The sequence below is a fragment of the Aethalodelphis obliquidens genome, unplaced genomic scaffold, assembly GCF_003676395.1.
Source record: "Aethalodelphis obliquidens isolate GAN/ISIS:26980383/991018 unplaced genomic scaffold, ASM367639v1 scaffold12, whole genome shotgun sequence".
NCBI classification, from domain to species: domain Eukaryota; kingdom Metazoa; phylum Chordata; class Mammalia; order Artiodactyla; family Delphinidae; genus Aethalodelphis; species Aethalodelphis obliquidens.
The window spans coordinates 22,534,881-22,553,316 of NW_020837956.1; the positions used below are offsets into that span (position 1 = coordinate 22,534,881).

At 51.5% G+C, this 18,436-nt stretch overlaps 3 protein-coding genes and 1 non-coding gene across 11 annotated transcripts; 2 read left to right on the forward strand and 2 right to left on the reverse strand.

Moving 5' to 3' along the window:
* The first annotated feature begins 234 nt into the window (after positions 1 to 234).
* Positions 235 to 4,113, forward strand: ZNF513 (zinc finger protein 513). Of its 2 annotated transcripts, none has more exons than XM_027113571.1 (4): positions 235 to 342; positions 892 to 1,047; positions 2,261 to 2,848; positions 2,939 to 4,113. In XM_027113571.1, the coding sequence occupies exons 2-4, from the start codon at positions 1,023 to 1,025 to the stop codon at positions 3,763 to 3,765; spliced, it is 1,440 nt and encodes a 479-aa protein (XP_026969372.1). In that variant the 5' UTR covers positions 235 to 342; positions 892 to 1,022; the 3' UTR covers positions 3,766 to 4,113. The 2 variants fall into 2 exon arrangements, with proteins under 2 accessions (XP_026969372.1, XP_026969370.1); XM_027113569.1 differs by lacking the exon at positions 235 to 342 and adding an exon at positions 397 to 639.
* On the reverse strand, positions 4,051 to 10,138 carry SNX17 (sorting nexin 17). Of its 3 annotated transcripts, none has more exons than XM_027113572.1 (15): positions 9,830 to 10,138; positions 9,244 to 9,318; positions 8,098 to 8,215; positions 7,512 to 7,576; positions 7,121 to 7,231; positions 6,919 to 7,009; positions 6,673 to 6,760; positions 6,359 to 6,428; positions 5,971 to 6,063; positions 5,671 to 5,874; positions 5,407 to 5,532; positions 5,166 to 5,243; positions 4,939 to 5,013; positions 4,805 to 4,846; positions 4,051 to 4,712 (listed from the first exon to the last, which is right to left on the reverse strand). In XM_027113572.1, exons 1-15 carry the CDS (start codon positions 9,890 to 9,892, stop codon positions 4,599 to 4,601), a joined length of 1,413 nt encoding a protein of 470 aa, XP_026969373.1. In that variant the 5' UTR covers positions 9,893 to 10,138; the 3' UTR covers positions 4,051 to 4,598. The 3 variants fall into 3 exon arrangements, with proteins under 3 accessions (XP_026969373.1, XP_026969374.1, XP_026969375.1); XM_027113573.1 differs by lacking the exon at positions 9,830 to 10,138 and adding an exon at positions 9,596 to 9,781; XM_027113574.1 differs by lacking the exon at positions 9,244 to 9,318.
* A 16-nt stretch (positions 10,139 to 10,154) lies between these two features.
* On the forward strand, positions 10,155 to 15,825 carry EIF2B4 (eukaryotic translation initiation factor 2B subunit delta). Of its 5 annotated transcripts, none has more exons than XM_027113566.1 (13): positions 10,155 to 10,312; positions 10,691 to 10,734; positions 11,058 to 11,193; positions 11,389 to 11,595; positions 11,861 to 11,943; positions 12,131 to 12,222; positions 12,455 to 12,569; positions 12,771 to 12,847; positions 13,544 to 13,646; positions 13,881 to 14,008; positions 14,147 to 14,324; positions 14,722 to 14,902; positions 15,582 to 15,825. In XM_027113566.1, the coding sequence occupies exons 1-13, from the start codon at positions 10,279 to 10,281 to the stop codon at positions 15,779 to 15,781; spliced, it is 1,578 nt and encodes a 525-aa protein (XP_026969367.1). In that variant the 5' UTR covers positions 10,155 to 10,278; the 3' UTR covers positions 15,782 to 15,825. The 5 variants fall into 5 exon arrangements, with proteins under 5 accessions (XP_026969367.1, XP_026969368.1, XP_026969369.1 ...); XM_027113567.1 differs by having other exon boundaries at positions 11,392 to 11,595; positions 15,582 to 15,823; XM_027113568.1 differs by having other exon boundaries at positions 10,252 to 10,312; positions 12,481 to 12,569; positions 15,582 to 15,823.
* On the reverse strand, positions 13,332 to 13,432 carry LOC113624229 (small nucleolar RNA SNORA8). Its single transcript, XR_003434274.1, has one exon. It is a non-coding gene; the product is annotated as a small nucleolar RNA SNORA8 (small nucleolar RNA).
* Positions 15,826 to 18,436: the final 2,611 nt, after the last annotated feature.

An 18,436-nucleotide genomic window follows, 5' to 3' on the forward strand; every position in this document is an offset into this window, starting at 1 on the left:
ACTCAGGGAGAGGGGGTCGGGTATGGTAACTCCCTGAGCCGCTGGCAGCCTGGCCTGGCGTCGCGGCTCATCCTCACCCCCTCCTAGGGTGAGGAACGATTTCCTTGTTCCTCCACGGAGGGGTCAGGACCGGCCAGGCGACCCTTAAGACTAAAGCCAGGGTCACGGTTTGACCTGCCCTCCTTGCCGGCCAGGTTTCATCTGATCCCTGATTGGCTCGCCCGATTGCTTCCGTCACAATCACTTCCTGGTCACGCTGTGGACGCTTTCGGGGCTTCTGCTTTCCACGGACTACGCGTCCCGTGTGGCTCTGCGACAGCGGAAGCGGAAGCGAGTACGGAGGTACCAGCTGGTCTCCGTAGGGCGGGGGTAGGGGGCTCCATGAATGGACGCGGCGGCGGCGGCGGCGGCGGCGGGAGCGGCCTGAGCTGGGCGCCGGGGCCAGGGCCGGGGGCTGCCCGGGGCCCGCGCCGCTGCATGGGGGCGGCCCGCGGGCCCTGAGAGGAAGGGCGGGCAGGCCGAATTGGGAGGGGCGGGGCCGGGCGGCCGCAGGCCGGAGGCGCGTCGGGCTGGAGCCGGTCACGATGCCCCGAAGGAAGCAAAGCCACCCGCAGCCCGTGAAATGCGAGGGGGTCAAAGGTCAGGGGTCAGGGGTCAGGGGCTGCGAGGTGGGGAGGAGCGGGGGGGGTCAGTGGTGTGGGTTCAGGTCTGGGTGGAGGGGAACCCTTGAGGGATGGGGTGGGCGATCTGGACTCCTAGCTTCCCATCGAGGTACTAACGGAACCCGAGAGGGTCTACGAGTGCGGGAAGTACGGTCTGCGAGGGCTAGCTTCCCGGGTGCGAATGATGGGCACAGTTCCTGAGGATCTACAAGGCTTTTCCCCTCTTCAGTGGATACTGAAGACTCCCTCGACGAAGGACCCGGGGCCCTGGTATTGGAGAGTGATTTACTACTAGGCCAGGATCTGGAGTTTGAGGAAGAAGAGGAAGAGGAGGAAGGTGACGGCAACAGCGACCAGCTCATGGGCTTCGAGAGAGACTCTGAAGGTGGGTTTGGGGGACTGACTTAAGGAAGTGACCGCTGGAACCTCAGCCTTTAGGAGGCGGGTTAGAGTATAGTGCCAGTGAGCAAAACACCGTTTCCTGCCACTGGGGCTGGTTCAGTTTAGATTTGAGCTAGATTTCTTCGTTTGCCTGATGGTCCATCACTTTGTTGAGGTCAAGTTCTGAGGCCTGGTTCAAAGGTGGTATGAATAGGACGGTAGAGGAATCACATGAAACAACTGGTTAAAAGTAAATGCCCTTTTAATAACTTTATCCCACTCCCTAGCCCATTCCTTAGATGAGTTTATTTTTAAGAGGTTCAGGGAAGCAACCTCATTCAATCTAGTACTTATATCTAATCTAACTCCCTTTCACCTGCAGCATAAACTCCTCTTGTATGGAGGTATTAGTCTCTGCCCTCAAATATCCTTCCACATTCCTCTTCCCTTTGATCTTAGCATCACCCCAACCTAGTTTGCTGCACTACCTATCCACTAATGCCACTTCTGAAGGATGATTTTGAAAGTCATTGAGGAAATCCATGTAAAAGAGAATCCATCCTTTAGGCTTAGAAGTGGTATTACATGTGTTACTTTGTTTCCTCTTCCCTCCAAAATTTTTTTTTTTTTTTTGCGGTACGCGGGCCTCTCACTGTTGTGGCCTCTCCCGTTGCGGAGCACTCCAGACGCGCAGGCTCAGCAGCCATGGCTCATGGGCCCAGCCGCTCCGCGGCATGTGGGATCTTCCCGGACTGGGGCACGAACCCGCGTATCCTGCATCGGCAGGCGGACTCTCAACCACTGCGCCACCAGGGAAGCCCTTCCCTCCAAATTTTGCCTCTTGAGATAGTATGGAGGTGGTTATAAAATAAAAACTAAGAGTCCTTACTGATAGAGGCACTAGAAAAACGTATCAGGCCTCTGCCTTGTGTATTTTTACTTATCCCAAGAATCAGTTAATTATTTAATTATTGATTCATTTCAGTATGTGGTCCACTGTGAGCCCTTGATCTTTTTCCATTCATTGGTCTTATGTACAACTCTGTCATCACTAGGTTAGTCCAGACTTGGAGGTAGATAATTTGTGTTGAATTTTTAGGATCATTGATTGAAGAGAAGGGTGGAGCCCAGCAAGTGGGGAGACCGCAAGTGAGAAAGGGAGTTTGGAGTCTGTTCCTAGCCTGTGTTGATGTCTCTTCTCATGTCTGTCTCACCAGGAGACTCTCTGGGGGCCAGGCCTGGGCTTCCCTATGGGCTGAGCGACGACGAGTCTGGGGGCGGCCGGGCACTAAGTGCGGAGAGTGAAGTTGAGGAGCCAGCCAGGGGTCCAGGGGAGGCCAGGGGTGAGAGGCCAGGCCCAGCCTGCCAGCTGTGTGGGGGGCCCACAGGTGAGGGGCCGTGTTGTGGGGCAGGAGGGCCGGGTGGGGGGCCCCCGCTGCCCCCACGGCTACTATACTCATGCCGCCTCTGCGCCTTCGTGTCCCACTACTCGAGCCACCTGAAGCGGCACATGCAGACACACAGCGGGGAGAAGCCGTTCCGCTGTGGCCGCTGCCCCTACGCCTCAGCCCAGCTCGTCAACCTGACGCGACATACTCGCACCCACACTGGCGAGAAGCCCTACCGCTGTCCCCACTGCCCCTTTGCCTGCAGCAGCCTGGGCAACCTGAGGCGGCATCAGCGCACCCATGCGGGGCCCCCCACTCCTCCCTGCCCGACCTGTGGCTTCCGCTGCTGTGCTCCACGTCCTGCCCGGCCTCCCAGTCCCACAGAGCAGGAGGGGGCAGTGCCCCGGCGACCTGAAGGTAAAAAGCCAGGGACCAAAGAACCTGGGACGTGGGTGGGTGGCCTTAGGGGGACTTGGATTCATAGCCCAGGTCTCACTGTCTCCACAGATGCCCTGCTGCTTCCAGATTTGAGCCTCCATGTGCCACCAGGCGGTGCCAGTTTCTTGCCAGACTGTGGGCAGCTGAGGAGTGAAGGGGAAGGCCTTTGTGGGACTGGATCAGAACCACTGCCAGAGCTGCTGTTCCCTTGGACCTGCCGGAACTGTGGACAAGAGCTGGAAGAGGGGGAGGGTAGTCGGCTGGGAGCAGCCACGTGTGGGCGCTGCATGCGAGGAGAGACTGGAAGTGGTGCCAGTGGTGGACCCCAGGGCCCCAGTGACAAAGGCTTTGCCTGTAGCCTCTGCCCCTTTGCCACTCACTATCCCAACCACTTGGCTCGGCACATGAAGACGCACAGTGGTGAGAAGCCCTTCCGCTGTGCCCGCTGTCCTTATGCCTCTGCTCATCTGGATAACCTGAAACGGCACCAGCGCGTCCACACAGGAGAGAAGCCCTACAAGTGCCCCCTCTGCCCCTATGCCTGTGGCAACCTGGCCAACCTCAAGCGTCACGGTCGAATCCACTCTGGGGACAAACCTTTTCGGTGTAGTCTTTGCAACTACAGCTGCAACCAGAGCATGAACCTCAAACGCCACATGCTGCGGCACACAGGCGAGAAGCCCTTCCGCTGTGCCACCTGCGCCTATACCACGGGCCACTGGGACAACTACAAACGGCACCAGAAGGTGCACGGCCATGGTGGGGCAGGAGGGCCTGGCCTCTCTGCCTCTGAGGGCTGGGCGCCACCTCACAGTCCCCCCTCTGTTTTGAGCTCTCGGGGCCCAACAGCCCTGGGTGCCACTGGTAGCCGAGCTCTCCACACAGACTCACCCTGAACTAGGTCCTTCTCCCCTAGGGCTCTATGAATTAGCCCTGACTCTCCTGTATGTTTTATACAGATGGACCAGAAGCCACCTTTACCTTCCTCCCCCGCTGGCCAGGGGCTCCACACAGACTAACCTAGGCACTATACAGACCAGTGCAAACCCCATGGGCGGGGGCCCATATGGACCAGGGGGGCCTTGCCTTGACTGATGCGACTTCATAAGCTCAGTGAGAAGGGCCCTGTGTCCACCTCCACTGCTCCCAGGGGCGGTGGATGAACTGGCTGGGGGACTGTCCAGCCTCGCACCTGTTTATTTAACTTATTTCAGTGCTTTATAATAAAGGAAACACTAACAAAGCCACGTCTATGCTGAGTTGGCAGTGGCAAGCACCGCTTGGCCTCACCCGTAGCACAGCAGTCCATGCTGTGATGGGGGGAGCAGGGGCAGTGAGAGGGAACCAGAGGTAGGCAGCAATCAGGCTGAGTTTAATGACGGGGAGCTGGGCCAGACCATACACAGACCTCTGCCCATCCCCTTGGCTCATGGCCCCGAGAAGCCAGAAGCAGCCTGGGGGGAGTTGTGGTTCCTCCCCAGGCAGGTAGCCATGGTCCCGTGGACTTTGTGCAAAATACTAAATGCTAATTTGGCATTGAAGGCCAGCTCTGAGCGATCCTTTGTATAGCCAGCCCTGGGGAGGGGAAGGGAAGGCAGGTTAGGAGGCCCCTGGCCGAGGAGAAAAGGGGACAATACGAAGAAAAATACCCCAGTTTGGGGGATACAGGCACAGGGCAAGTTTCTGAACACTCCTCCAGGGTAGAGGGCAGACATCCGAGCTCTGGAGATCACAGATCCTCATCTCCAATGCCCTCAAAGGCGAAATTGCCGTGGACATCACTGGCACTGGCATCTGTACTGGGAGTGCCAATCCCCCGCAAGCTCACGGCACTCAGCTTGCTCTGTAATAAAGGCAGGGTCGGGGTCAGAGGGCTCAAGCCTCCCTAAGGTCCCCTACAAACGCCAACCTCACCAACCCTCGTGGGAAACTCACTGAGAGTTTGACCATGGACTCCCGGCTGGCATCAGGTGACTCCTGGGGAGGAGGAGGCAGAGGTGTCAGAGACCTCACTGGGGAGGTGATGCAAGGCCTGGGGGCTGGGGGACTGACCAGGGAGTAGTACTTACAAGCAGCGGTGGGGACTTCACTGCTTGCTGGCTGTCTGAGCGTCTCAGGGTGCCCCCCACCCGCCGGCGTAGCATCTGGGGATGGAGACATGAGGCGCTGATAAGGGCTGATCACCCGCTTTGGCATCCCAGTCCCTTCCCCTCCCTCTCAGGAGAGGCATCACACCGAGGACAAAAGGCAGGGAGAGCACAGCCACGCAGCTGCTGGGTCTGTGCTTGCTGCTTACCTTCCTGATACTGCCGCCGGATTTCTTCACCATCAGTTCATCCACCATGGACTGCAAGCAGATGCTCATCATGATAGCCTGAGGGCAAGGAGAGAGCTCAGCCTGACTGGGTGGTCATCCTGAGCCCAGCACCCCTAAGACAAGGGCTCCCACTCACATGGAGTCCTGGAAGCCCTAGACTTGGGTATCTAAGAGAGACGGTGCAATGGGCTCCAGAGGAGGCCTGAGGGTGGGCTCACACCTGGGGGCTGGTGATGGTGACCCACTGTAGCCGGTCCTTGCTCATGAGGTATTCAAAAGCCAGTTCCAGGCGCACCTCACCCCGGCCCCGACCTGGGCTGCTTGTGCCTCCACTGGGCAGTGGCACCTGGGAGAGGAAGGGTAAGAATTAGGCTGAGCTCATTCTGACCGATGTGCCTCTCCCTGACCCACTCCAGCCCATTCCCGAAGCTCAACGCTTGCCAGGCCTCCATCCCAAAGGTCTCCCCCTCCTACCCCAACTCACAGAGGAGGTGACCCGCCAGCACCGCATGCGGGTGACCCGAAAGGAGCCTTCACGGAGTTGCTGGCCAGGCAGGCGGAGCTGGAGGCTGAGCTCACTGTTGCCTGCGCTCACCACCACTGGACAGTCCTTCTCCGGGAAGTCAGCCACACAGGCATCGAAGCGCAAGTAGCCATAGTGCCGCAGCGTCTGGGCCAGCCGCAGGAACTGAAACCCAGTCAGCAGGCGGGACGGGTCAGGAGGGGAAGTGGGACAGCCCAGAGGAAGCAACCCCTTGGAGGGAGACAGGGAGGCAGGGCTCACCTCCTTCTTGGAGACCTTCTCTTGCAGTGATTTGAGCTGCCGGTGCTGCTCCTTGGTGACTAGGATCCACCCACGCTCAATGTCTGATACTGTCTGCGGCGGAGACAAGGGGTGGGGTGTTCAGGGCTCCCAGTCAGAGACCCAAAGAGTGTCCAGTTACCTCTGTCCAGCCTGACCCCTCACCCCACATTTGAGCAAGCTCTTCGCAGTTGAGTCCTTGACCATATCAGCTTACAAAGCAGGGAGAGTAGAGGTTGTGCCAGATGCCCTGAGAGTATTCTAGAAACTTCCCCATGAACTGGCAGTAAAGATACGAAAGGAGTTTTCTTGGCAGAGGGACACCAGAGCCATTTTCAGGGGAAGGGTTCTGAGGCAGCTCCAAGCTCACCTGAGCATAAAGCAGGTTCAGGCCAACCCGGTTCTCCATGACATCGTCATCATAGGCAGAGTCCCAATAACTGTGAGGCCAAGGGGTGGAAAGGGGTAATGGGGCTAAGCTGGGGGAAGGCAAGAGGCAGAATGGAAAAGGGGCAAAACCGGAGCAATCTGGAACTATGGGGCTAATGGTGATACAGTTGGAGGAAGTTTGGGAGGCCTGGTAGAAACACCCAGCACTACCCCCTTGTCCAGATTATTCTGTCTCAATACGTGGCCCCATAATCCAGTCCAGCACCCTCTCCCTCCTCCAAGCCCAGCCCTGACCTCTTCCTTAGCATAATCTTATACTCTTGACTCCGAAGACTGGCAACAGACACATAAGGCAGCTCAAACTCTTGCAACTTCCGTACAACTATGGGTGTAAAAAAAAATAAAAGAAAAAGAAAATGTCATGAAACTCAGGGGAGGGAAATCAAGCGAGAAGCCCTGGGGAAATGCCACATTCTTGGGGAAGACAGGCAAGTTCACTAGTGGAAACAGAGGGAAGCTGTAAAGTCCAGACAAACTCACACGAAAAGGCTCCATCCTCTTTTTCTCGAACTAGAAAGAGACTAAAGTATCCGATCAAGTCATCTGGAAGATCCAGCTTTGCAGCCACAGCCTAGGAAAAAGGAAGGAAATACAGCTCATCATGCTGGATGGTTCCAATCACCCCAAGCCTGGGAACCTGGGGTGCAGGGGGAGGAGGAGCAGTGCAGAACAAGCGCCTCACCTCCAGGACATCCTCAGTCTGATCTGAAGTTAGCACATTGACCAGAACTTTCTGCCCGTTGCTAAGCAGCACTTCCAAGGAGACCTCTTCTGTTGGGACCTGCTGTGTCTCCTGGTTGTGAGCATACACGGGAATGGGAGGCACCTTGTTAACAACATGCCCAGCGTCCAGCTCTGACCCTTCCCAACTATGTTGTATTGTAGGTCCCTCTGGTGACTTTATTCTCAGCTGTTTAATTATAGACTGGGTTTCCTTGATTTCACTGGTACAGCAGAAGCCCCATTCCATACAGAAAGGTGCCAGGATGGCTCCTCTGTACCCACCTCATTAAAATGATGTGGCCCTGCAGGAAGGTGCTTCCCTTAAAACCTGGTCCCATCCAAAGCCTTACCTGTTGTGCCCGACGCAAGAAACTATTGAAGGTCTCACTGCTCCCAAGCAATGGGTCTTGCCGAACTGTGGGGACAAGAGAATGATGTTCTAATAACTTATGATTCCCTCTTGGATCCCCCCAGTTCTCTTTTTGGCAGCCCCCCCAGGTCCCCTTTCCTGGGCTGATGGTGGCTTGTCACATCTCCCAACTGGCCTCACCTCACTCGCTGTTTGCATAAATTCTTCACCTGCCCCACCCTTGGCTACCATCTAGTTAAGTCCAGTCTATAGAACCAGGGAAAAATAATGTTCATCTAAAGCACATCAGATACAAGTTAAGTTCTCCCCACCGATCGAAACTGCTTTAAGACTAGTTAGTGCCATATTAGTATTCCTCATAGATGTCAGTGCCCAAATTGCTTTGCTGGTACCTAGATACCACAGCATCCTTGCATGCTATTTACTTTTGCTAATTAAATAATAGATAAAACAGTAGGCTTCCCAGATGTACAGATTCCTTCAGGACCTTCTACAAAAGCAGCTGTTTTGAGTCTCTCTCCATAGTCCTCAACAGAGTCAGCCTAAAGTTCCCTCCAACCACTCACCAGTTTGCATGTACTTCTCTAACTGCTCTCTCCTCTGTTCTACCTCAGCGGGTGTCAGAGAGAAAAGCTTCTTTGGGGGAAATGCAGGAAGCACATTGGCCCCGTATTCCTTCCGAAGCTATTTGGAGAAAGAGATACAACTCTTCACATAAACATAGCAAATGAGAAGAGGCAATCCACATTCATAATGTTCTCTTGGGCTCCCCTTCCCTTTCCTTAGTCCCTGCTCCCCTATCTACCCTGGTCATCCAGGAAATCATTCCTTTGGCAGGGGCAGCATCCCAAGGGAGCCGTTCCTCTGTCCTAGATATATGTTCTTTCCAATCTTACAGTGTACAAGTCTGTTCCTCCAGTGTGGGAAGGGTTTGTATAGGGCCAGGGCCTAGGGAGACCCTTGCTTATCTAGCAAAGCTGTGTTCATTGAACCCTCATAGGAAGCAAAAGGCTTGGTAAGGAAAGTTTATGTGCACAGTTAAGTAATAGCTAAATATATTCACGAAGTATTTTAGGACTTAAAGGGACTTTGCAGATCAATGACTCTATTTTTCAGTTGCAGAAGCTGAGGCCCAAAGAAATCAGGTAACTTGCTCAGGGTTGCACAACTAGTTATCAGTAAAACCAGGACTCTGTACCGAGTTAAATACAGAGCTCAGAATCTGGTGAGGAGAACAGAGAAACATTACATCACAGACACATAAGGATAGCTGAAACAGCTACACCCGCTCAGGTGAGTCAAGGAACACAGACAGAAACTGGTGAATGGTTTGTATCAATATGAGCAGGAAAAAAGAATTTCAAGTTGCAGCTCAGATGACAGGAGGAAAGTGCTTTGGCAGCTTAGGGGGGAGGGTTGTCGTTTTCTCCATGCACAGGCACAGGCAGTGTACAGGCTGTGTAAGATGGGGACAGAGAAGAAAGGAGGGAGTATGTGAGTATAGGGAGGAGCAGTTAGGGGCAGACATTAAGCTTCCTGGGAGTTCCCCGGAAATGTCAGACGATGAGATAAAGCACCAAATCCTTCCCTGTGGCAGTGATTAAAGGGGAACTACAGCCTACGAGAAAGCGACGGGGAGGGAAATGGAGACACTGATGCCCAGGTGTAGAAAAGGGCTTGAAGCTGCCTCAAGGCAGGGGTGCTAGTCCCACCTGCTCGTGCAGCCCCAGGAGTTGGCTGTAGCGCACCCGACAGTGCAGGACTCCATTCACGTGAATGTTATAGGCCTGAGGACACAAAAGCAGGCAAGCAGTTTAGGGTCGCGGTCTTGTTTAGGGTCGCGGTCTTGTTTAGGGTCGCTCGCCTCGCTCGCCATTTTGGCGGGGCTTGAGAACCCTGGCCGGAAGTTGCCTGCCACAGCTCCGCCTGAGCAACGCGCCGAGATCATCCAAAGGTGCCCAGACGATTTTCCCCAGAGCCAGGTCCCAAAGCAGAAGGACCAGTCGGGGAAAACCCGGGCGCTCAGGCTGCAGTCTTCCTCCCCAAGAGGCCAGGGACGCCCACCAGAATAGCCGCGGCCCAGCCGGGGGAGGCGATGCGGCCGAACAAAGGAACTACAGGAGCTGGGGCGACCTTTGGATGAATCTGAGACGTAATATAAGCTCCCATCGAGGCCGTCGGGACTCGGCGGCCTGTCACCAGGCCCGAAAGGTGGCGGCCAGACTTCGGAGGCCGCTCGGAGAGGGCTCCGGCCCGTTATCCCCGCCCCTACCCGGCCGGGCTCCGGCCGCTCCTCACCACGTAGGCGGAGCCGCCGCTGTCCCCGCTGCGGGACTCGGTTTCAGGAATGGAAAAGTGCATGTTCCCTGCGGCAGGGCCCGGCAGGGTCCGGACTCTGAGGGCCACAGCGGCTTTGCACGCTCGCCTCCGCTCCTCAGCACGTCCCCGCAGCCTCGCTCGCCATTTTGGGGGGGGGGGACTTGCGATCAGAGGTGGGAAGGGCTGGGGAAGTCCGCTCTGGGGCGCAGCGCCCCCGGCATCCTGGGAACTGTAGTCTAAAGGGCAAGAGCCGACAGCCGGGATTGGGAGCCCAAAGCTGAAAAGGCCCTTATCGCGACCCGTAGCCAGGGGCAGAGCCCCAGAGCACTTCGGGGCTTGTAGTCCGGTTGGGGCTGCGCGCCGAGGCTGTCGGCCCAGGGAGCGCTTGTAGTTCTTGTGACCCAGGCGGGCGGAGCCCAGGACGGAGGATGATGGCTGCCGTGGCCGTGGCTGTTCGCGAGGGTGAGTGAAGGGCCGGGCACACAAACAGGTACGCGAGCGGACGGGCCTCGGACGGCTACTGATGGGCCCTGAGTACCTCTGGGCCTTGTCGTTCGGTTCCCGCGCCACGCCGGACTCTGGTCCGCACTGCTTCGGGCGCACTCCGTGCCGCGGACCGGCTTGTTCCTCCGGGAGGTGTGCGTGCTTCTTCCTTCCCCCGCCCCCCTTCCCTTTGATCCTGCCGCGCACTGCGTCCCCCACGCCGATCCCCGGCTCACCTCCCGCCTGGTGGCGGACCCGTGGTCATGCAGACCCAGCAGCCAGCAGCGCCGAATACGTGTCCCCGCAAACCCTCCCGGAGCCTCTCTGGTTCACTTTGTGCCCTGTTTTCTGATGCAGACTCGGGATCTGGGATGAAGGCGGAGCTTGTTCCTCGGCCTGGGGTAAGTGCGGGTGCCCTCCCTAGCCGCCTGTCAGGCGGTACGCAGGAGGCCGTGTCAACTTCGTTCCGACCCAATCTTCATCCCCGTTTCACTTTATTTCTTGGTAAAGCCAAGAGATTTTACAGAGCTTTTTTAGCCCTAATGGTAATGTGACTGTGATCTGCAGGAGAAACTTCGATCCCTGTGGGCTCTAAGCTCGTAACAGGTAGCTTCTGAGACTTAGGAAGGATTAGGGATCCTGTGGGAGACTAGTAAGTATCCAGTAGTGTTTATTCATTTTTGGAATTGTTGGGGAAGGTTAGTGTTCTATGTCTGTGTCTTAGGCAGGGGGGAGGGAGATGACCCAAGAAGAAAAGCTGCAGCTTCGGAAGGAAAAGAAACAGCAGAAGAAGAAACGGAAGGAGGAAAAGGGGGCAGAACCAGAAACTGGCTCTTCTGTCTCTGCAGCCCAATGTCAAGGTGCGGGGGCTTTTTTAAAGGGCCGGGGTGTGGAGCTGGTAAAGGGATGTGGTGGGAGAGAAGAGGGGGAGACAGGACAAAGTTGGTTTGAACAAGTAAAAAGGGAAAAAGTTTAGATAAACAGGAAAAGAAGCTTTAGTTGGGGCATAGCTATTACCTACCTAGGGCTTGGGCACCTCTTCTTTCTACCTTCAGCAGGCCCGACCAAAGACCTGCCTGGACTGGACAGTCAGTTGGGCAGTGCCAAGGAGAAAGTTCCAGCAGGTCGGAGTAAGGCTGAACTTCGAGCTGAAAGGCGGGCCAAGCAGGAGGCTGAACGGGCCCTGAAGCAGGCAAGAAAAGGGGACCAAGGAGGCCCACCTCCTCAGGCCTGCCCCAGCACAGCTGGAGAAACCCCCTCAGGTATCTTCACTTCAAGACCTCTGTTGATTCAAATGCCTATGTTAGCTCAGGCTTCCCCACAGTAAAACAGCTCCCAATTTTCACCTTGGTTCCCAGAGTTCACAATTCTCTCCTTAACCTCATCCTACCCCTGTTTCTTTTTCTACTCTTTTCTCCTGTTTTTTTCCATCTCTCTCTTAAATCTTTCTTGATGTCCCTTATGCCCTGAAAGCAGATTTCTCATTATCACCTACAGTGTCTTGAAAACACGATTGTTATCTTCTAGGAGTGAAGCGTCTACCCGAGCATAGTCAGGTTGATGACCCCACGCTTCTGAGGAGGCTTGTTAAAAAACCAGAACGACAGCAGGTAGGAAGTGGGTTTGGTGTGTGGCCAGAAAGAGCCTAGGGAGATGGAATAGAGGGAGGAAAGGTGCTCGGGGCGAAGTGAGACCCTGGAAAAGGATGGGTATTTGGCTCACCATCTTCTTCCTTCCCAGCATTATCCCACAGTTTTAAACTCTGGGCCCTTGGTCCTGTTCCCCTGTTTTGTCAAGGTTCCTACACGAAAGGATTATGGATCCAAAGTCAGTCTCTTCTCCCACCTACCCCAGTACAGCAGACAAAACTCTCTAACCCAGTTTATGAGGTAGGAGCTTATGAAATTGTCATAACTTTTAAGCATGAGGAGTTTTAGTAATTCTGTTTTGAAAGTGACTGGAAACTTGAGGTTGGATCTGTGGAAAGAAGCATGAACACAAGGCATGCTTCTTCAAATGGGGGTGTCTGTGCGAGTGAAGGAGGTTCCTTTTCATCAGGGGAAGGTGGGCGGTAGGTGTTCAAGTTCCCTTGCAAAGTGTGTGACACCGCCATCCCATCAGCATCCCATCCTCTGTGATCCACCCAGCCATGGTGCGACTCGGCCTGCAGTACTCCCAGGGCCTGGTCAGTGGCTCCAATGCCCGGTGCATTGCCTTGCTTCGTGCCTTGCAGCAGGTATGTCCCATCTTGTTATCTCTTATGATCCAGCCTCACCTTCCCCAACACTACCCCGGCTTCTCTCACCCAGAGTAATCTCTGGGGGGAAGAGGGAATGACTCCACCCTTAGAAGACTTTCCTCAGAGAAGCTTACCCTGTCCCTCTTTCAGAGACTTTTTTTAGGGCGCAGTTTGCTGATCAACTTGTGTACCCTACAGGTGATTCAGGATTACACCACACCTCCCAGTGAAGAACTGTCAAGGGACCTAGTGAATAAACTAAAGCCCTACTTCAGGTAAGGATGACCACTGCACATCCACTCCCACCCCACCTTGCTCAGTCCTTTTCTTAGACCCTTTTTGTTTTTCTTTTTTTCAAAGCATAAAGGGTTTTTTTTTTTTAGTATGTGTAACACAAAGTTATTTAAGTCAATAAATTTTCAAGGAATTTCACACGTTCTGATTCTTTCCACTGCCAATCACCTTAGTTCCTCCAAACTCATAATCTTCAAGATAAAAAACCCTTTCAAAAAGAAGTTGTCATGTGAGTCAGCCTACAATTCTTTTAGTTAGGCTTCTTTGATCTCCAGTGAAATGTGGACACACTTCAAAATTCCCCACCTGTAATCTTTGGGATCCAATTTCCTCAAGCGATTTACTTTAGGACCATGTTTAGGGTCAGGAGATGGATCTACCTGGTTCTGAATTTGACACCCTAGAAAATTAGTATTAGTTACTATTGAGGACTGTCAAACTGAACAGTATGAGAAACTATAGGAAAACTCTATCAGTAGAAATACCAGGTCTAACATGCACAAAGCCAAGAAAACCAACGATGCCAAATACTGAATTTGTATTGCACTTGGAGCCTTTTTCTTGCTCTTCTACCTCTATTTTCATTTTTCTGTCTTCTCTTTAAAAAAAATGTTTTTAAATGTGAAAGCTTTGTGAGCTGTGATGAGTTGCACAGATGCAAGGTGTTGTTTTTGTAGCTTCCTGACTCAGTGCCGTCCCCTGTCAGCGAGCATGTACAACGCCATCAAGTTCCTTAACAAGGAGATCACGGGTGTGAGCAGCTCCAAGCGGGAAGAGGAGGTGATGAGTATGAGGAATGAGCGAGGCATGCACCTGGGGGATAGAGCTGGAAACATGTTGGGGGTCCCAGAAGGGGCAACTCTCTGGTCTGCCTGGTCAAGGGTTAAGGAGATGGTGGGTCTGTCTGACCTGGGCCCCCTTTAGGCCTGTCATTATATGCATATTCAAGCATCCAGCATGATAATCAAAGGGTTGTGTCTGTTTCTTGTTTCATAAGTATCTTGCTCCATTTAGGCCAAGTCAGAACTTCGAGCAGCCATCGATCTATATGTGCAAGAGAAGATTGTGCTTGCAGCTCAGGCAATCTCACGCTCTGCTTATGAGAAGATCAGTAATGGAGATGTAATCCTGGTATATGGATGGTATGGGCCAGACCCTGTGACTGAGAAAATTGGGCAGTGAAATGATTTGAAGAAGGAACTGCCCCTTTGCCCTTTAGGAATGAGCTGACCATCAGTCAGTGACATCTATAACTGAATCCTCCTCTCCATTCACTCTAGCTCATCTCTGGTATCACGAATTCTTCAGGAGGCTTGGGCTAAGGGCCGGCGGTTTCGGGTGGTAGTGGTGGACAGCCGGCCACGGCTGGAGGGAAAGCACACACTACGTTTTCTGGTCCGTGCTGGGGTCCCTGCCTCCTACCTGCTGATTCCTGCAGCTTCCTATGTGCTCCCAGAGGTGAGGGCAGAGGAAAAGAACTCCAAAGTTGGAGTAAAAGGGTATAGTAGTATAGACATAGTCTCGCCTTCCCAACGTTGCAATTGTCTAGAAGTACTAGAATTATACAGCTGTGTTTATATTTAGTAGGAGAAGCATCTACAGCACGTTATACAGCATGTCTACCTATTGCAAGAACCTTATATAAAACTAGTAGCCGCTGAGAGGGAACAGGACTAAAGAGTTTAGTTTTCCTGTGGGTGGTGCGGTGAGTCAACGGTCAGGTGTTTTCCAAGAGCCTTTATTAAGATTTGTTACCCATTGCCTTAATATTGCTGTCCTGGGTAAGAATTGGGAACCTTATTCTGCATTGGTCACACATGACATTTTTTTTCCTCCTCTCTACTCTCCAAAATAGGTTTCTAAGCTGCTGTTGGGAGCTCATGCACTCCTGGCCAACGGGTCTGTGATGTCACGGGTAGGGACAGCACAGCTGGCCCTGGTGGCACGGGCCCATAATGTGCCAGTGCTGGTCTGCTGTGAAACATACAAGTTTTGTGAGCGTGTGCAGACTGATGCCTTTGTCTCTAATGAGCTAGGTAAGGAGGCCCAGGAGGGCAGGAGAGAAGGTTCCAGGGACCTGAGAAGATTTGGGAGGGAGAGGGGAGGTTGAAGTACGACTTATTTTCTATTTTTATTTTTTTATAAATTTATTTTATTTATTTATTTTTGGCTGCGTTGGGTCTTAGTTGCTGTGCGCGAGCTTTCTCTAGTTGCGGCGAGTGGGGGGTCACTCTTCATTGCAGTGCGCGGGCTTCTCACTGCGGACACGGGCTCTAGGTGTGCGGACTTCAGTAGTTGTGGCTCACGGGCTCTAGAGCGCAGGCGCAGTAGTTGTGGCGCACGGGCTTAGTTGCTCCGCAGCATGTGGGATCTTCCTGGACCAGGGCTCGAACCTATGTCCCCTGCATTGGCAGGTGGATTCTTAACCACCGTGCCACAAGGGAAGACCACAGCTTTTTTTTTTTTTTTTTTTTTGCGGTGCACGGGCCTCTCACCGTTGGGGCCCCTCCCGTTGCGGAGCACAGGCTCCGGACGCGCAGGCTCAGCGGCCATGGCTCACGGGCCCAGCTGCTCCGCGGCATGTGGGATCTTCCCAGATGGGGCACGAACCCGTGTCCCCTGCATCGGCAGGCGGACTCTCAACCACTGCGCCACCAGGGAAGCCCCACAGCTTATTTTTTAAAAGTACATAAAAGGGTACACCTCCCATTGCAGATGACCCTGACGATCTGCTGTGTGAGCGAGGAGAACGTGTGGCCCTGGCTGACTGGCAGAACCACTCGTCCCTACGGTTGTTGAATCTGGTCTATGATGTGACCCCCCCAGAACTGGTGGATCTGGTGATCACGGAGCTGGGCATGATCCCTTGCAGTTCTGTACCTGTTGTGCTGCGAGTCAAGAGTAGTGACCAGTGAGTGGGTGAACACAGGGTCAATAAATGACATACTCCCTACACTTAGCAACTCTGCTGCCTTTTATCTCTTTTAGCATTGCCACCACTTAGGTTAGGAGTCCAGACTGTCCAGCCCCTCTTAGCACCTGCTACCAACCTCCATGCCAGTGCTTTGGGGCCAAAGTGAAGGTCAGTATGGAAACCATAAACTATCCAAGTCATCAACCATTTATTGAGTATCTATGTGCCAGACACTGAGCTAGACATGAGGAAGAGTATAATAAGGACAAATAAGAGTCCTATCCTTAGTATTTTAGTATTATTATTACATTAATATTTAAGTTAAACCAATATATTGATATTTACGTTAAACAGTTACACATTAATATATTAATATTTTGTATCCTTAGTATTGAGTATTTACTGTGTGTCATAAACTGTTGTAGTCCTGTTTTATCCATTTAGGAAGATTAATACCACTCTATGAAGTGTGATTTTATAGATGAGATAACTGGGGCACAGAGAGGTTAAGTTACTTGCCCAAGGTAACACTAACTAAACCGGCATGTGATCTCCGGCATTCTGGATCTAGAGACTGTGCCTGTAATTTTTACGCTATCTGCCATTAAGGAGTACTCATCATGATGGAGGAAGACAGATGACATCTACACTATGAGATACATTCTACTAGTAGTATGAACAGAGTTCATTGGAAGTAACCTAGGATGTTGCCAGGAGATCTAGTGAGGTTGGAGAAGACTTCACAGGTAAAATGTGACCTAGTCCTTGAAGGATAATAAGTTTCCCAGTTGGAAAAGAATGAGAACGCAGGTGAACAGAGGAAATAACTTAGACTACAGAATAGGCCTTAAAATGACTGGCCAATTCCAAAGTGTCAAGTAGTGTGGTAAAGCTAGAACCTCGGCTTATGTGGACAATTAGTGATACAGCTGCTAACGTAGGTTGGATTGGGTCCAGATTGTGAGAGTCTAACCATTGTGGTTAGCCTAAAAAATATGTTAGAGTCATCCATTTTGTGTGTGTGTGTGTGTGTGTATGTGTGTGTATGTTTTATTGAAAAATTTCAAGCAGCATAGAAGTACAGTGAACTATACAAAGAATCCCCATCACCAAATGTAGTAATTATCAAGATTCGCCACATATGCTTTTTTTGTTTCCCTTTTTTTCCTTGCTGAAGTTGTATTAGAGCAAATCCCAGTCATTATATCGTTTTACTCCTCCAAACGTCATTATGTCTCTAAAAAATATGGAAGCTTACCATGTCATTACACTTATTAAACTCTTCCTTATTGTCCAAGCCATAATCAAATTTCCTTGATTGTCTCAAAAGCAGCTTTTTACTGTTGAATCAGGATCCAAACAAATCCATATATTACATGTCGTTATTTTGTCTTAAATTTTTTGTAATCAAAAGCAGTCTCTCCAACCCCGCCCCTTCTTTTCTCATGACATAGACTTGTGCCAGGAACCAGGTTGAGTATGTTTCATACTGCCTTGCCATCAGGTTGGTTGGTCCATTTTCAGTGATGAAAGGGTCTAGGTGTTTTAAAGTTTCCCAACAAACTTTTATTTAGTGGTTTCATCCACTTTTATTGTTGCCTGAATTATTTCATTAGAGGATGCAACATGGTGATTTTTTTTTCCTAATTACATCATTCCATACGTACTAGCTAATAATCTTCTATAAAGAACTCCCTCTCATCAGTTACTATTCTGAATTACAGTCCATACTGGAAAGGCAAGATAAATGTTTAATTCTTTCCTTTTAATTGCCAGTTTTCAGGATTGATCACTGGTTACTTCCAGTGGCATACAATGAGAAGTTGTTGCATTTTTGGCTTTCTCTCTATAAAGATTATGATGAATTCATGTTTTTTTACATATTGAGCATACCACTCAATCATCAAAATTAAGCAGAGGTTCAACAGGGTGAGCTCTGTGCTTTAGCTGGTAGCTGGTAGAGATTAGAGGCAGAGAACCAGATCAATTAAAAAGAGATTGCCTATCAATCAAAATCACAAATGCACCTAAACTTTGGTCCAGCAATTCTGCTTCTAGGAACTTAATGCTAGCCATATAGTTGCACATTTGAAGTAGCTTAGATACAGAGTTATTTATAGCAGCATTGTTTATAATAGCAAAAGACTGAAAACCACCTGGATATACATTAATAATAAGGGCTAATTATGACTACATTCATATAATTACATACTAAGCAATCATAACAAAGAATAAGGAAGGTTTTTATATAGAGAAATGGAATAGTCTCCAAGGTACACTCAAAAGAAGTAAGGTGCAGGACAGTGTGTGTAGTTGCTGTTTGAATTAAAAAGGGGAAAGATTCCCTGGCTGGGGAACTAGATCCCACATGCGCAGCGTGGCCAAAAGGTTAAAAAAAAAAGGTGTGTGTGTGGGGGGGAGATATATATGTATTTGCATGTGTATAAATACAGAAAGTTATCTTGGACCTGTAACAAGAAAACTGCCTGGGTGGATGTGGTCTGGGAGGCTGGAGACAGGTGAAAGGTACTCTTCACTTTATATCCTATGTATCTTTTGAATTTGCAGCCATGTGAATGTCTTATCCCCAAAATAAATACAATTATTAGTATAAAAAAGATTTTGCTTTAGGGGAAGTCAAAGATAGTCTAATCTG

Coding starts and splice junctions, on each gene's coding strand:
- ZNF513 (XM_027113569.1), top strand. CDS start 585: ATGCCCCGAAGGAAGCAAAGCCACCCGCAGCCCGTGAAATGCGAGGGG. Junction 640..891: donor GAAATGCGAGGGGGTCAAAG/GTCAGGGGTCAG, acceptor TCCCCTCTTCAG/TGGATACTGAAGACTCCCTC. Junction 2,849..2,938: donor AGTGCCCCGGCGACCTGAAG/GTAAAAAGCCAG, acceptor CTGTCTCCACAG/ATGCCCTGCTGCTTCCAGAT.
- SNX17 (XM_027113573.1), bottom strand. CDS start 9,700: ATGGGAGCTTATATTACGTCTCAGATTCATCCAAAGGTCGCCCCAGCT. Junction 7,232..7,511: donor TCTTGCGTCGGGCACAACAG/GTAAGGCTTTGG, acceptor GCTCACAACCAG/GAGACACAGCAGGTCCCAAC. Junction 7,010..7,120: donor AGACTGAGGATGTCCTGGAG/GTGAGGCGCTTG, acceptor CCTTTTTCCTAG/GCTGTGGCTGCAAAGCTGGA.
- EIF2B4 (XM_027113564.1), top strand. CDS start 10,597: ATGCAGACCCAGCAGCCAGCAGCGCCGAATACGTGTCCCCGCAAACCC. Junction 13,647..13,880: donor GCTCCAAGCGGGAAGAGGAG/GTGATGAGTATG, acceptor TGCTCCATTTAG/GCCAAGTCAGAACTTCGAGC. Junction 14,903..15,581: donor CTTTGTCTCTAATGAGCTAG/GTAAGGAGGCCC, acceptor CTCCCATTGCAG/ATGACCCTGACGATCTGCTG.